This window comes from Leiobunum rupestre, chromosome 9 (genome assembly GCF_980474605.1).
Source record: "Leiobunum rupestre chromosome 9, qqLeiRupe1.1.hap1, whole genome shotgun sequence".
In the NCBI taxonomy this organism is placed as follows: Eukaryota; Metazoa; Arthropoda; class Arachnida; order Opiliones; family Sclerosomatidae; genus Leiobunum; species Leiobunum rupestre.
The window spans coordinates 21,487,412-21,501,435 of NC_143392.1; the positions used below are offsets into that span (position 1 = coordinate 21,487,412).

The following is a 14,024-nucleotide window of genomic DNA, read 5'->3' on the forward strand; positions in this document are numbered from 1 at the left end:
CATAGGGCGAACGGAGCGCCCGCTCCAGGCGCCAAGTCTCAGGGGGCACCTCAGTGGTAAAGAAAAATAAAGGAAAAAAAAGATTTTTATATTAGGGGCACTGACAGACCGCGTGCAGGCACTCTTAATCTCCGCAAGAGTAGATCTGCGGTCTCATTACCAGGAACCCGAAATGAGCTGGATACCACAAGAAGGCAATGTGTCCAGTCATAAGTCTATAATATTATTCCATAAGAATGTCACTTTGGGCTAGGAGCAACAAACACAAGGAGAACGCAGCTAGCCTTTAAACACGCTAACGAAGGGTTGTGTACGAATTTCATTGGACGAGCGTCACGAGCCTTTATGATGAACGTTTTACGGGCGGGGGGGAAGACAATTTCCGAATTTCCCCCTTCCGACGGCAGCAGGCGCTAAAGCGTCTAGCCAATGAAAAATGTACACAAGAAAATCCACGACTTTTGACGGTTTGCGTTCTCCTTGTGTGGGGTGCTGTGTTTGTTGCTCCTAGCTTTGGGGAATATTTTATTGAGAGCTAGTAACGAAGGGACGTCATTACCAGAAGAAATTATCCCCCTAGCGAGGCCCTGTCAAAGGCTACGTGTGACGCGGGAGCAAGCGGATGCCAAACGGCGGCGAAGCCCGTAATGCAGTCTGTCTTGTTAATAGCTCTCAGTAAAACTTTTGCATGTGAAGAATAGGAGGTGTCACACTTATGTAGAAATATTATACACTTACGGTCTAGTGTAATGATCGCATAAATCATGGATGAACTGAACCACCGGATCCAAAGAACGCAGGTAGAGCTCTGTGAGAGCGCTTTTTGAGTCTGGGCAGATGACTATAAATCTCCTTTGAGATGTTGCGAAGCGTAGGAAAGAGCCATTTGGATGGCGAAGACTTCTGTCCTGTTTATAGGACGTCCCAAGTCAACCAAGCGACGCTGGTATCTAGCGCGATCGAACCTTCCATATTAAGCACCCTGGACGTGGGGGATGACATAGAACTATGTATTTGTACCCCGCCGTTCCGCCTAAGCACAACAGCGTCCTATGCTGGGGGATGACAGAATAACAAGGGGGATCCAAAGGGGGGGGGGGAGAACAACAAAAATAGATAGAACATGCCATTGGGCCAAGCATCGACAAATAACATAGGGACTCATAAGGTAAGCTAAACTCCCGGCAGGGAAATTTCCCACGAACGGTCACGCTAAACGACTTGAAAATATAGGACAATATGGCTGCCTCCTAGCTCTCTGTTTATTTTCGAAAAATTTAATTTTTTTACGTATAATGACGGTAAAAAAGTGTTTTTATGGCGACTGCAAAAATGATTCAAGGCGCGAAGTTGAGGAAATTAAATACTATAGGTTTCCAAACCCTAAAAAACAATTTACAAAATTTTAAACGTGGTTATTGAACAGCGGTTGGGACTTGGCCTATATTGATAAATTCGACTACAAGACCTTCAAGAAGAGTGCCAAATATGTTTGCTTACTACATTTCATAGGACAATCTGGACCAACTATTTTAAATCCACATCTGTTTAAAGTATTTCACATATTAGGTTTTCAAAACCGTTGTTAAAGGGAATATAACCTCTGGTATTTCTGTCGCCCTCAGAGGGTTCCAATATTGTCGTTGATTGTGAAGGGAATAAAGGAAATTAATGGGGTCTTCCATAAAGAACGCGTTGGAGGTTATATTCCCTTTAAGAATATCTGAAAAAAAATCTATTAGCCAAGGCCTAGAAGTCATAAGCAATTATCAAAAAAAAATTATAAACACAAGTCTAGAAAGACTCATTTCATTTTCTAACTATTCCAATTTTTTTATTACTAACACCAAATTAATTAATCCTGTATCAAAATTACTCAAAAAAACATTTTTTACCTTTTATTGGACGTTGCCATTTTGTCCTAAATTTCTTACTCCAGAGAGCCGCGCTAGAGGGCGCATCGTTAGTTAGGCTAGACAGAAAAGGGCAAACATTTCTATGCTTGCCTTATGAGTCCCTATGTTATTTGTCGATGGGCCAGGACATGACTGCCGTACCTTCGCGCATACTAAATCCGACATCTACTAGAAATAACAACCAGCCATTTTAGAGGGGGGAGTAAAAGTGGATGAAAACAAAATTGGGGACAAATTCCAGCAGTAATTTTCGGTTTCATGGGCACCATCTAGCGGTGTTCAAAATACTACTATCCCTCCCGCCAGACCTTCCAGTTATATGGTTTTTAAAATTTTGTTCCGAAAATGACGTATTTCCGCAAAAGAAACATTATTCCGAAAATGACGTATTTCCGCAAAAGAAACACTGGCTACGTTCAGCGGGACTCAGCGGACTCAGCGCTGAGGTCAGCGCTGAGCGTTGAGCTTACTGTACGCTTTTTTGAACTTCCGGTTTCTACGCCATGTTGCTCAACGAAGTCAGCGGTCGGAGGAGCAGGTTTTTCCGTTGCTCATCGGTGTCGTGACGTCATTCGACAAAGTTAAAGGAGGGGTAGCAGACGATATTTTGTTCGTTAAGTCAGCGAACTATGAAATCGTACAACAACTTTTTGATTTTTGTGACGTAGCGTTGTTTAAAAGAACTCAACGATAACTCAGCGGTTTTTCTCCGTTGATAGTTGTTGAACGCAGCCATTATTCCGATAGGTGGGGCGTGTTAGCACGGCTGTACCCGTTTTGGAGAAATGTCATGTCCTGGACATTGAGTTGGGAATATTACTCTAGAGCAGTGGTTCCCAAAAGGTGTGTTCCGAGAATTCGCAGCGCGGCCATCTTTGTTCGTGGCAACAGTCTTCTAAGATAAGTAAAAAAACAAAGACTATATAACGCTTCGCTTACTAGACAGGCGTGTTCCTAGGAAAAACCTGTTAACACCTCTGTAGCACTGTTAAAGCTGGGGTAATATTTGGACCCGCGGCTAGAGGCGCCACTAGTAACACAGCTCAAGCTAGGGGAAATTTTGGGCCAGCGTCGAGATGGAGCCACAATCGGTATGCAAGTTGAGCCATAGAACACGCCTGTCTAGTAAGCGAAGCGTTATATAGTCTTTGGTAAAAAAATGAGTTGGAGTTCCGCCAGTATTATCTGCGTAATTTAGGGTTTCATACCAAAAAGAAATTGGGAACCGCTGCTCTAGAGGTCCAATCAAAACGTCGGATTTCAGTATTTCACGAAACAAGTTTTTAAAAATAAGAATACTGTCGTCTGCTCCCATCGGAGTCCCAAATGACGAGAAAACGTTATCATTCTACCCGTGGCGGTGTCTATCTCTCAATGGTTCGTTCAAATATGACGCATTTTCCGGAATTTTTTTTTTCAAAATAATGGATGGCGCCACGGGTCATATGATAACGTTTGCTCGTCATTTTAGAGCAGGCGGCACATTCGTATTTTTCAAAAACTTGTTTGGCGGGGAGCAGATTTGATTGGATCTCTAGATTAATATTCCCAACTCAATGGTCCTGGATCATTGCCCCCTGGGCCCTAGATTAAGAGAAGGCCTAGAAATCGTTTTTCTACAGGGGGCGGCAAACACTTTTTACACGCTCGCGAAACACTCAGTAGATGGCGCGGTTTCCAACCTTTATATAGAGACGATCAAGGCGGGAATTTTAAATATTATCGCATAAGCCAATGCCTTTAAGCATATGTAACATAATTACTCATAAGTATGCTACTAGCTCTATTTCTTCACTAACGGTTTGTTTCACAGATATTGCGTCATCCGTACCCTACGTAATATTTGACGTCATCGAATCTCAAATGCCGATAATGCCGTCGCCCAATTAGCTCTACGTCTGATAAACCGACGGCTATTATTTTAGTAAACAAACCCGTTTGAACAACCTAGGCTTAGGAGCTAAAATGAACTACAATATAGTGTCAAGTTCTGTTAATGTAATTAATTTGCAAATTAATGAAGTTCTCGTAGACTCACCTTTTAAAATAAATTTGCATTATCAAATAAAAGAAGCAGGTTTATTGGAAAAAATAGTTTAAATTCAGGTTGAGCTTTTCTGGCGCATCTACAAGGTCTTTGAAGATTCTTTTGAGCCTAGGCCTAATTCTTCCAGGCTTGATATGGCTGGGGGAATATCCCACTTGGGCGACTTGTTCCATTTTCGGAAAGCGATCACTTGTCATTTTTCCCAACCTTTTATTTTTCTAAACTATTTTTTATTTAACTTCATCCGCACCACGGCCAACTTAGATCTGTTCTCGCTGTACTCGCGAGTACAGCGAGAACAGATCTAAGTTGGCCGTGTCCGCACAAACCGAGCGAGTGCCGAGTTTATAAATTTCAATAAAGCTACATTGGGCTGACTAAAATTCCGACGCAAAAAATTCCTTCTCAATTTAGAGGTTTTCCATTGGCTAAAATAAATATGTTAGTATCCAATAGTGTGACTCCCAACATTACTAGGTTGAATAAAAAGGTTAAAATCTAACGTAGTCCATCTTTTTACTGGTTCGTGGTGAAACAAACCGTTAGTGAAGATTTTTGAATGGAATAAAGGTACAGTGGCATACTTATGAGTAATTATGTTACATATGCTTTAAGCAATAGCAGCCGTTCTTTCTCTGTCAGCCTGACTTGATGACGTCAAAATGGAAAGATTTAGGGCCATCTTTCGGCCAACAGAGGCATAAAACTAAGACTTTGATTTTGCCAGTTTCAAAAATTCAACACCTGCCCCAGGCCCGTACACGGGGGGGGGGGGGGGCGCCAGGGGATGCTCAGCGCCCCCAAATGAGTACTTGAGCATCCCCAATCCGACTGACCCAAAAAAAATCGATTGCTCAATTACCGAAAGATATGATCTAAAATATTTGTATATTAATCAAAAAGGAAAATTACTTTTACTAGAGAGCTAGTATCAGTAAATATTTTAAACCATTTTACTAAAGTTTTTGAAAATTGCTTTCGCGCGTCTCACTGCACCAGAAAAACTTTTCAATTGTAGAAATATTGAACCAGCTTATCAAAAATGTTTTGACGGATATTTAAGGGCTACAACCGGATTAGTATATTTACTAATTTCATAGGTGGGGAGATAAAAATTACTCAAGGTATTGGCACCCCCAAAAAGAATTTGAGCGCCCCCGAGTTTTGGCGGCTGTGTACGGGCCTGACCTGCCCATTTCTAGGTCTTCTCTTAATCCAGGGACCCTATTCTGTAAGCACTTCTCGATCGAGATCTCTCTCGATCTCGAATCGCTCTCACGAGATGTCGAAAAACGCTATTCTATAAAATATTTGTCGAAAAATGCTACTCGAATTCGATGGACTTCTCGAAGTCGATCTCGTCGTGTCCGAAGCTTACGAGATCGCTTTCGACAGAGGTTTCAACCAATCATCGAGCTAGTAGTTCTTTTTAATTACCTCCCTCCCCCTTCTCCCGTGTTGCCAAAAAGCTACCACTACCCAAACTCTTTGCCCAAACCGTCTTTCTTAGGGAAAAAAGCAATGGCGCTTGCTATAGCTCGGCTTGTATTGTTAAATATAGCCTTAGAAATCGATAATAGGCGTAATTTTCAAAGATAAAGAGTTATCTGAGACCAAACAATAAATCCTTTGGACTTAGAGCTCGGCGTTTGGATAAGAAATAATAACTTTATTCATTTTTATCCACAAACGAAAATTATCCGAAAAAAACCCGATTATTTTACATGTTAAATTGCTATATAGCTGTGGATAATATCCATGGATAAACAGTTAATCGTAATTTTTATGGTTAATCAAAACTTTTGCGGTTAATTTAGCTGTTTCGCCGAGCTCTATTTGGACTTTAAATATATACTGCAGTATTACAATGAAAATAAATATCCTTTCTCTAAACTATAAAACATGGGCGTTTGTAATCAGCTGTTTTTGTGATGGTGTATTCTTATTGGTCGGAAAATAGAGAGCCTATGCGCGATTACAACCGGAAATATGTAGAATCCACGTGGTCTACTCGCTTGTCGAGAGGTATCACTTCCAAGTCGATTTCGATGAAGTATAGAATAGCGTTTATCGAGAAATGACTTCTCGATCGAAGTGATCGCCTTCGAGATCGACATCGAGAGTGAGATCGAGATAAATTAGAGAATAGCCTCCCTGGGGGCAATGGATTTATCATTACTTGGCCCATGGATAGAAGTTGGTGTATTGAGCCTTCACAACATGGGCGCCAGATTCAAAATAAAACAAAATGGAAAATTCTGCTAATAGCAAACAATGAAAAATAAAATGAAAACGCAAACAAACAAAAGATTAAAATACGTGACAAAAAAACACACAAAAATATTAGTTAGAATGAAGTTATCAAGTCAAAACCATACACAAGGTACCTGACATGACTTAATTCAGGATTTGCAAAACATTTTCAGAAGGTGGCACTAGTTCATTAATTAGTCCATGTGCTAACTAACTTGTTGTAAGCCTATTTTTCACTTATCGTTTTATTTCTGTAAATTAACTTATTAGTTAAAATACAAATTTTAAAATTTTATCAAAATAAATGTCTAAAGAAAAGCTAAAATCATCGCGAAAAGTTTAATTTCATGTAAAGAAACATTAAAAACCATAAAAAAATAAATATTCGTAACATTGTTTAATTTATTTCGGTACCTTCTTTAAAATAAAATCACATAAAAAACCAGTACACTTTGGTGCTGAGTGAAAATTTACTATTTGGACGGCTATAAATTAGTAGACTCATTCCCTTCGGAATAAAGGCCATCTGCCATGACTAGTTGTAGTATTTTGGAGGTTAGATGTTCTCTTCCTGGTCCAAGAATTTTATATAACAGTTCTACACCATCAGCAATACTGACATCTTCGTCCTCTTGGAAATCTTGCATTTCATTATAAGCTATAAAAATTAAATGAATGATATGGTTCTGATTAATTTTACGTAAAATAGATACCTTTCAGAAAGGTTTTCAGCCCTAGTTCAGCCTCTAACTCTTGTCTTAAGGCTTCAAGTTTTGAAAATATACTTTCATCAGTTTCGAAAGCTAAGCCATCATCTAAATAAAATAAAATTTTTAAGTTCTTGAATTTTGGGAACTCTACAAATATTAAAATAAATACCTAAAGTCCACATAATGGAGCTACAAACAGAAATTCCATCTTGATTGTCTTTTGAAGCAATTTTCGTAGAATTATCTAGTAAAAATTTTTGCATAGTGGCTCGGACGTCTGATAAATCATTTTCAACGCTACTATCATCATCAAAATCATCATTCTCATCCTCAGTGCTATCCAATATATCATTAGCTTTAACTGATACTTCAACAGAATTTTTATGCGGTTTTCCCAAAATGTTAGAGCTGGTTTCAGTGCTATCTTGACTAAATTCTCTATCTTCACAGCATGAAAGAGTTGCTAAACTGCCAGAATCAAAATCACTAGAAGTTTGACATGTTGAATCACACATTGTAAGGTGACAAGAACACGTGCAACAACAACAAGGTTCAGAGTCAAATTTTCGTAAATCTGGTAAGGATTTACTCCTTTGAAAACAAAGATGTATGGCTAATTCATCATCCAATTTAGGAACTGCAGATAAAGGTGTTCTGGGAAATTGTTTGTGCTCAGGTTTTGAACAAATATCGAACTCTTCTGCAATTACCTCAGCGCATAATGTATTGCAAGCGCTGCTTCCGCTACTCTCCACTGAAATTGACTCTGTGCTAAGTGTAAAATCAACACCGGAGGAGTGATTCAGTTTATATATATCTTCCATGATGGTTTTCAGAAACATTTCAACAAAATTTTCAACAAATTCATTAGATTCTCTCTTGGGAATGGGTATTTTCAATTCAATTTGGGTGTTGAACAATTCACTTGGGCAGTTGTGCGATTGACTTAGAAGAATGAATTCTTTGTCTTTCTCGCTGTTAACTGATTCTTTGGTTGATGGTAAGCCACTGTGACGAGTCTCGTTATCACTGCAAATATTAGAGTTATGGTCCAATTTAGGAAGTTCATTATCATTGTAATCACTCAAAACTAGATCATCGTACAAATCTTCAACACACAGCTTATTATAAACAGTAACATTGTCAGAAGTGGTTGTTAAATCCATTTCTGAGACAGTAGATTCCAGCGGGATTAAGTTCAATATATTAAGTTTCTCTGGTTCTTGATTTGACCACATCTGTCTTTTGGTTTTTGATGGATACTCTTCAAATGATAGTTCATGTTTCATTTCACCTTCTAAAACACTATCACGTTCCAAATGGACAAAATCGGAATTATTCGAAGCATTTTCTTCATAGCTGGTGTCAGAGCTTAACTCTTCATTGTCATTTGTATCTCTTTCAAAAGCTTTTTCCTCTTCATAACCTTCTTTCCATTTCTTAGCCAATTTTTCTCTTATTTTGTTAATTTCTTGTTCAACAATGATTTGATTCTCGCACACGCCACATTCAAGTTGTACATTACTTTCTCTTTCCAAATTATTTGGTTTCACATCATTTGCATTATCCAAACATTTCTGGGGGCGTGCATCGTGATGTGCGTAAAAAGCTTCAACTAAAGGCACAAAATGTTTTATATTATCATCTGTCATGTCTTTTGCGTTTATTTCTGGACTATTCAACTTCTCGACAGGTTTTTCGTTGTTTAAATTGAAAGCTAAACCCTTTTTCCTATCTTCAGCAAGCTCGTTTAAAATAGAGTGAAATTTTGAATAATGATCTTTGGGACTTGTTGATTTTTCAACAGGGGCATTCAAAACTTTTGGCCCATTTTCCTTCAGCAAATTAAGTAAAATGGGTGATTTACCAACTGGCTTGGCCCGGGGTTTATTATTAGTGTTTATTCTCTTTGGTGATTCTTTCTCGACTAGTTTAGGCACCACAGGGGGACTAGGTTTCTTTGGCTTTCTTGGTTGTACATGAACAGGCTGCATGTGAAATGGACTTGGACGTGGTTTTTTGAAAGCTATTGAAACTCCGTACTTTGAGGCTGGATCTGTCACATTGCGCTTTGGTTTTGGAGGCCGAATCTCTTGGGCAAAATCTTTCTTTGCTTCCACAAATTCACGACTATATTGGGTTTCACTTAGGAATCTTTTAATTCTCTTGACTATAAATGGTTTCCTCAAAATTTGAGATATCGAAGGTCTATCCACCGGATTTCTTCTGAAAAGCTGATGTACAAGATTTCTCAAGTCATAGCTGTATTGAGTAGATATGGGTGGATACGATCCCCTTATTATTTTTAACACCAAATTTTTCATATTCATTGCTTCAAACGCATGTTTTAGGGTTGTAAGTTCATACACGACGCATCCTAATGCCCAAATATCACTCTTATTGTTGTAAGGCTTATTTTCACAAATTTCCGGTGAGAGATAGTAAGGAGTTCCGATGCAAGTTCTGACCAGTTCACTGGTATTATTTAAGACCCTGGCAATCCCAAAATCACCCAGTTTGATAATTCCTGAACGTGTCAAAAATATATTTTGAGATTTAACATCACGGTGCAAAATTTTGCGGTCATGGACATGCTTCAGAGCCAGACAGATCTGAACAAACCAGTCCTGTAATTGTAAAAGTAAAACAATTAGTAAAATTTAGCATTTACTACAACAAAACTCAAATATGAATTCATACCAGTATCAAATCTTCTGGAAATAGGTTTTCAGTTTTCGCCTGCATATTAATACGGTTAAACAGATCACCACCATCGCAATAATCCATCACAATGTGTAAAAAACCCTTCTGCATAAAAGATTCTTTGTAGCTAACTATGTTCGGATGGTTCATCTTGGAGAGAACAGTGGCCTCCTTCAAAGCCTCTTCCTTGTCTTTATCATTTATAGCAGAAATGTTTATTATTTTAATTACATTTTGCGTACCTCGTTTCTTATCTCTGACTAGAATGGCTTTCCCAAATGATCCTTCACCAATACACTTAACAAAATTATATTTTTCCATTTTGGTTATATTACTTAACCTTGAAGCATTAACATTAAGTTTTTATTTTCATTTTACTATCAAACATCTGTATACACCTCATATAACATCGTTTCATGTCTAATTTCCATAGCTAAAACTCTAAAAGAGCTAACCTTTATTAATTTTGTTCATAACAAAAACAAACACACCTTTTCCTGATCCAAACCTTAACCTTGGACCAGGGGAGCGCATTCGCGTTTTTGCCAGTGTTGCCAATGTTCGAAAGTGAAAAATCCCACATTTTCGGTGAAAAACCGCTCAAAAGCCACAACCCCTATACATTCACGAAAACGCCTCGGAAAACCGGTACAATTTTTGGGACCGAATTAAATTATTTTTTTTTTGCTTTGTATTTAATTTTTTTATTTTTTGGAAAAATTATTAATGTCATATTTAAAGAACTAGTTTACTTTATCCTCCTTGGTTATCCATAGGTAGCAACTCTACCATTTCATTCATTATACATTTTTGAATTGTGGAGATCAAAATGTCGGGGTTCTGGCCTAAAGTTAATGCAATTGATATGATTGGCCTCAAAACCAGATCTCAAAATGCATTCCACAGTAACGTGATGATAGCTGAAGCCTTTGAATGCCCCCCCCCATTTGACCCATGCTTATTTATTGTCACATGTTTTGCCTACAAAGCCGTAATAGGCTTATATGCAAGCTTCCAATCTCGTACAGGTGAAATGGTACAAAACACAATGTAATACAATACAAAATGGGGCAAGTACAAAATTAGTACTTCTCTTCAAATTGGACAATGGACAGCTTCGTTTTTCTATACACCCAAGTTGTTTCGGAGATAAGACTGTGGACGAATTCCAGGAAATGCGAAGGCCAGCTGCAACTGCAGCAGCGACCTTTCGCCTTTCTTGGAACTTGGCGCACGTCATGATCCCCCCGTTCTTCCTTGCGGCTCGCGACGCCTTGCGTTCTTTATGGAGGAGGGACTAAGCATAGAAATCTCATAGGTAACTAGAATGCTGCCGTGTAACTGGCAAATGGGCCAAACGCCGTGGCAGACGATAGCCAGATCTCAGCCAATCAGAGCTCAAAGAGTGGTTCTGCCAAGAATTTAATGTCACCAGAGAGAATGACGTCACCTATCTCCCGCTATAGTAGCGGATCCAAGGAGGATTATTATCCTCCTTGGCGGAACCACTCTACGGCCTCTCATTGGCTGAAGGTTCAAGGCGAACTGGCGTCAAGCTCGGCCGTATTCTAGTTACCTATGAGATTTCTATGGGACTAAGGGTGGGTATAGTGGCTTATGAGAATGAAAAGTAAAAGTTAGGACCGTTATCGAGCCGAACAGGTGGAAGGGGGTACTTTCTTTTTTCTCGGAAGGCAGTATCAATATTTCTTTAGTAAACTTTTCGTGGGTATTTTGAACTGGCGATCGAAAATCTCCCATAAAGTGGAAAATCCCACAAAACCCTTTGATTTGGTTAAGAAAACCCATTATCCCATTTCCAAAAAAAAACACCCTAAAAATCCCACAATATGGGATTTATCCCACGATCTGGCATCACTGGTTTTTGCCCGGCGTTCCTTTTGAGAAAACTCGCTAGCTTTCTTTCTACCGCGCGAGTGACGTTAGGGCTGTGCGAATAGTGTATTTTAAGGTATTTGGCGAATACCAAATACGTCGGTATTTGGGAACCATCTGTCGAATCGAATTTCGAAAATGGCCAAATAATTTGACCAAATAGCGCGACGTTTAAAAATTTGGACCAAATTAGTTTTTTTTATCAAATTATTCTATCAAATGCCAAATTTTAGTTTGATTTTTTTCCCACAAACAACCACAAGCCAGTAGCAGCCTACCTAGTACTCTAGTATCTACCCACTACCAAGGACGTATATAAGGGAGGTTTAGGGGGTTCAACCCCCCCCCTTAGGACTTGATTCCTTTCTTACGAAAGGAGCGCAACATTAAGAAATAAACAGTAAGATTATTTTCTCGCAAATGTATTAAAAAACTTCGTTAGATACACGTGTGGAAATGTCATTGTCACTCGTCCCGAGTCTAACAAGTACTTTGAATATGCGTTATTGTTAACGAAAAATTTCACGCTCGCGATTTCATCTGGTTGTGTTATAACCTGTCCCCCCCCCTTAGACTTTCTATATCTACGTGCTTGCTCACTACCTAGTAGTAGCTGCCGTTTGACCTTTCTTAAACTAGAACATTTACCTCCATATATCCAGTAAATAAAGAGGCTCACTCGCAGACTTGGAAATAGCGGGAGTCATGGGGCCAATGTCTCAGGGACCCTTAAAATAAACCATTACAACTGTGTGTCATAATTTATAGCCCGGTGTACCTAGTAACAGAGACCATACCACCGGAGGTCTATCATCATAGTGCCTTACGCCAGCGTCCACAAGCCCAGACAGGTGACAAATCCAGCATGGGTAGCAGTACCCTACTACTGATGGTCGCACCTTTGACGCGAGCTACTCAAACCAGCAGGAGGTGCAGCAATGGGGGGACCATTTACCACTTCGCACACAGCAGTGGGAGTAAGAGTGGATGCTGTAGCAGCTCCAGCCGACACTCTACCTACGTAGGTAAAGAGTCAAACCCTTTGGAGAGAGCTAATAAAGGGGTACGACGAGCACACAGCAGTCCAAGTTACCCGGCACAGCTGGCACCGGAGATTCCGGTGTGACCCCAAAAGGCCGGGAAACAGGACCGCCGTGCCCTCATACGGAAGCACGCCGCCCCACAGCAGGCTACCCATACCACCGAGGCGGCCAGTTTGCACGGACCCTCTTCGTTAGCCGAAACTCAGTTTCCAGCCCCTACCTGACCGAAGTCGGAGATGGAGATAGGACCATTTGACCAGAGCTAACATATCCCAGTGCGCCACCGCCCTTGTGGGTTACAAAAGCCGGATCCCGACTCCCTGGTAAAGCAGTAACTGGGTTGCGGGCCACTTGGGCCCCAAATTAAATAAAAATATATATTAAAACTTTTACGAAAATTTCTGAAAAATATTTTTCTACGCCTTTGCTGAAACCATAGAGTATAACTCTATGCTGAAACGCTGTTTTCCTACCCTAGTAGTGAGCGAAATGTAGCGTTGAAGTTAACGTTCTATAGTAATAAATGTTTACGTAAGTAAAGTAACCAATTCTTATTCTTGTATTTTATCTCCCTATTTTGAAATGTTTTCCCCCTTTCACCTCCCCTGGGCCACTGGCCCTCAATAAAAAATATCACTATTTCCAAGTCTGCTCACTCGTCACACTGGTCTAAATTCTGTATCTTAGAGTTCCAACTAGTCTAGATAAATATGGAATCACACCTCTCAAAATGGTTTCTTCCACTCTATAGTGTATACATCTACTCCTTAGTTATCTTGTGCCCATTTTACCAACCTCGGTGCAAAGTATTCTACATTATTCGATTTGACCAAGAAGTGAAGAGAAGCACATTGTGAAAAACTAAATGAAAAGAGACTTAAAACGGTTTTAAAATTCACAATATATTTATTTAAAAATCCAACGTTTCGGAGGAACTGTTCCTCCTTTTTCAGGGATTTTTACCAAATTATTTGGTCATCTTTAGACTAAACTATTCGCACCGACAAATCGAATTCTAGTTTTTAAAATTCTAGAATACCAAATAGTTAACTTTGAAAAACCGGTTATTCTATTTAAAAAAAATTTGATTTTGTCGATTTTAATCCAAATTTATCAAATTATTTGGTATTTGCATTAAATTTCTACCGCCAGAGGGCACTAAGTAAACCAAAAACCTTAGCGAGTGACGAAACAAGCAAAATATTACCTTATATTAACCTTATTATACGCAGTATTTTACCAACCTTGAAACCATAGACATAATAAAGAAATAGACAAAAGATTCTACGGGGGGTTAATACGGGAGCGACAACTAGCAGACAACCGGTATTTGTTCCGTATTCCTGTGGTACCACGTTTAAGCGACGCCTGTCGATTAGGTGAGAAAATAAAAAAACATCACGTGACACGTCACACATGTTCGTGTTTGTAATCTTTTAGGTACTCTGACATGACT

At 39.3% G+C, this 14,024-nt stretch overlaps 1 protein-coding gene across 3 annotated transcripts; it reads right to left on the reverse strand.

Annotated features, from left to right (window-relative positions):
- Positions 1 to 6,596: 6,596 nt before the first annotated feature.
- Positions 6,597 to 10,187, reverse strand: LOC149926838 (uncharacterized). Of its 3 annotated transcripts, none has more exons than XM_090158736.1 (5): positions 10,121 to 10,187; positions 9,627 to 9,820; positions 7,096 to 9,553; positions 6,930 to 7,031; positions 6,597 to 6,874 (listed from the first exon to the last, which is right to left on the reverse strand). In XM_090158736.1, the coding sequence occupies exons 1-5, from the start codon at positions 10,161 to 10,163 to the stop codon at positions 6,702 to 6,704; spliced, it is 2,970 nt and encodes a 989-aa protein (XP_090014862.1). In that variant the 5' UTR covers positions 10,164 to 10,187; the 3' UTR covers positions 6,597 to 6,701. The 3 variants fall into 3 exon arrangements, with proteins under 3 accessions (XP_090014862.1, XP_090014863.1, XP_090014861.1); XM_090158737.1 differs by lacking the exon at positions 10,121 to 10,187 and adding an exon at positions 10,028 to 10,101; XM_090158735.1 differs by lacking the exon at positions 10,121 to 10,187 and having other exon boundaries at positions 9,627 to 10,106.
- Positions 10,188 to 14,024: the final 3,837 nt, after the last annotated feature.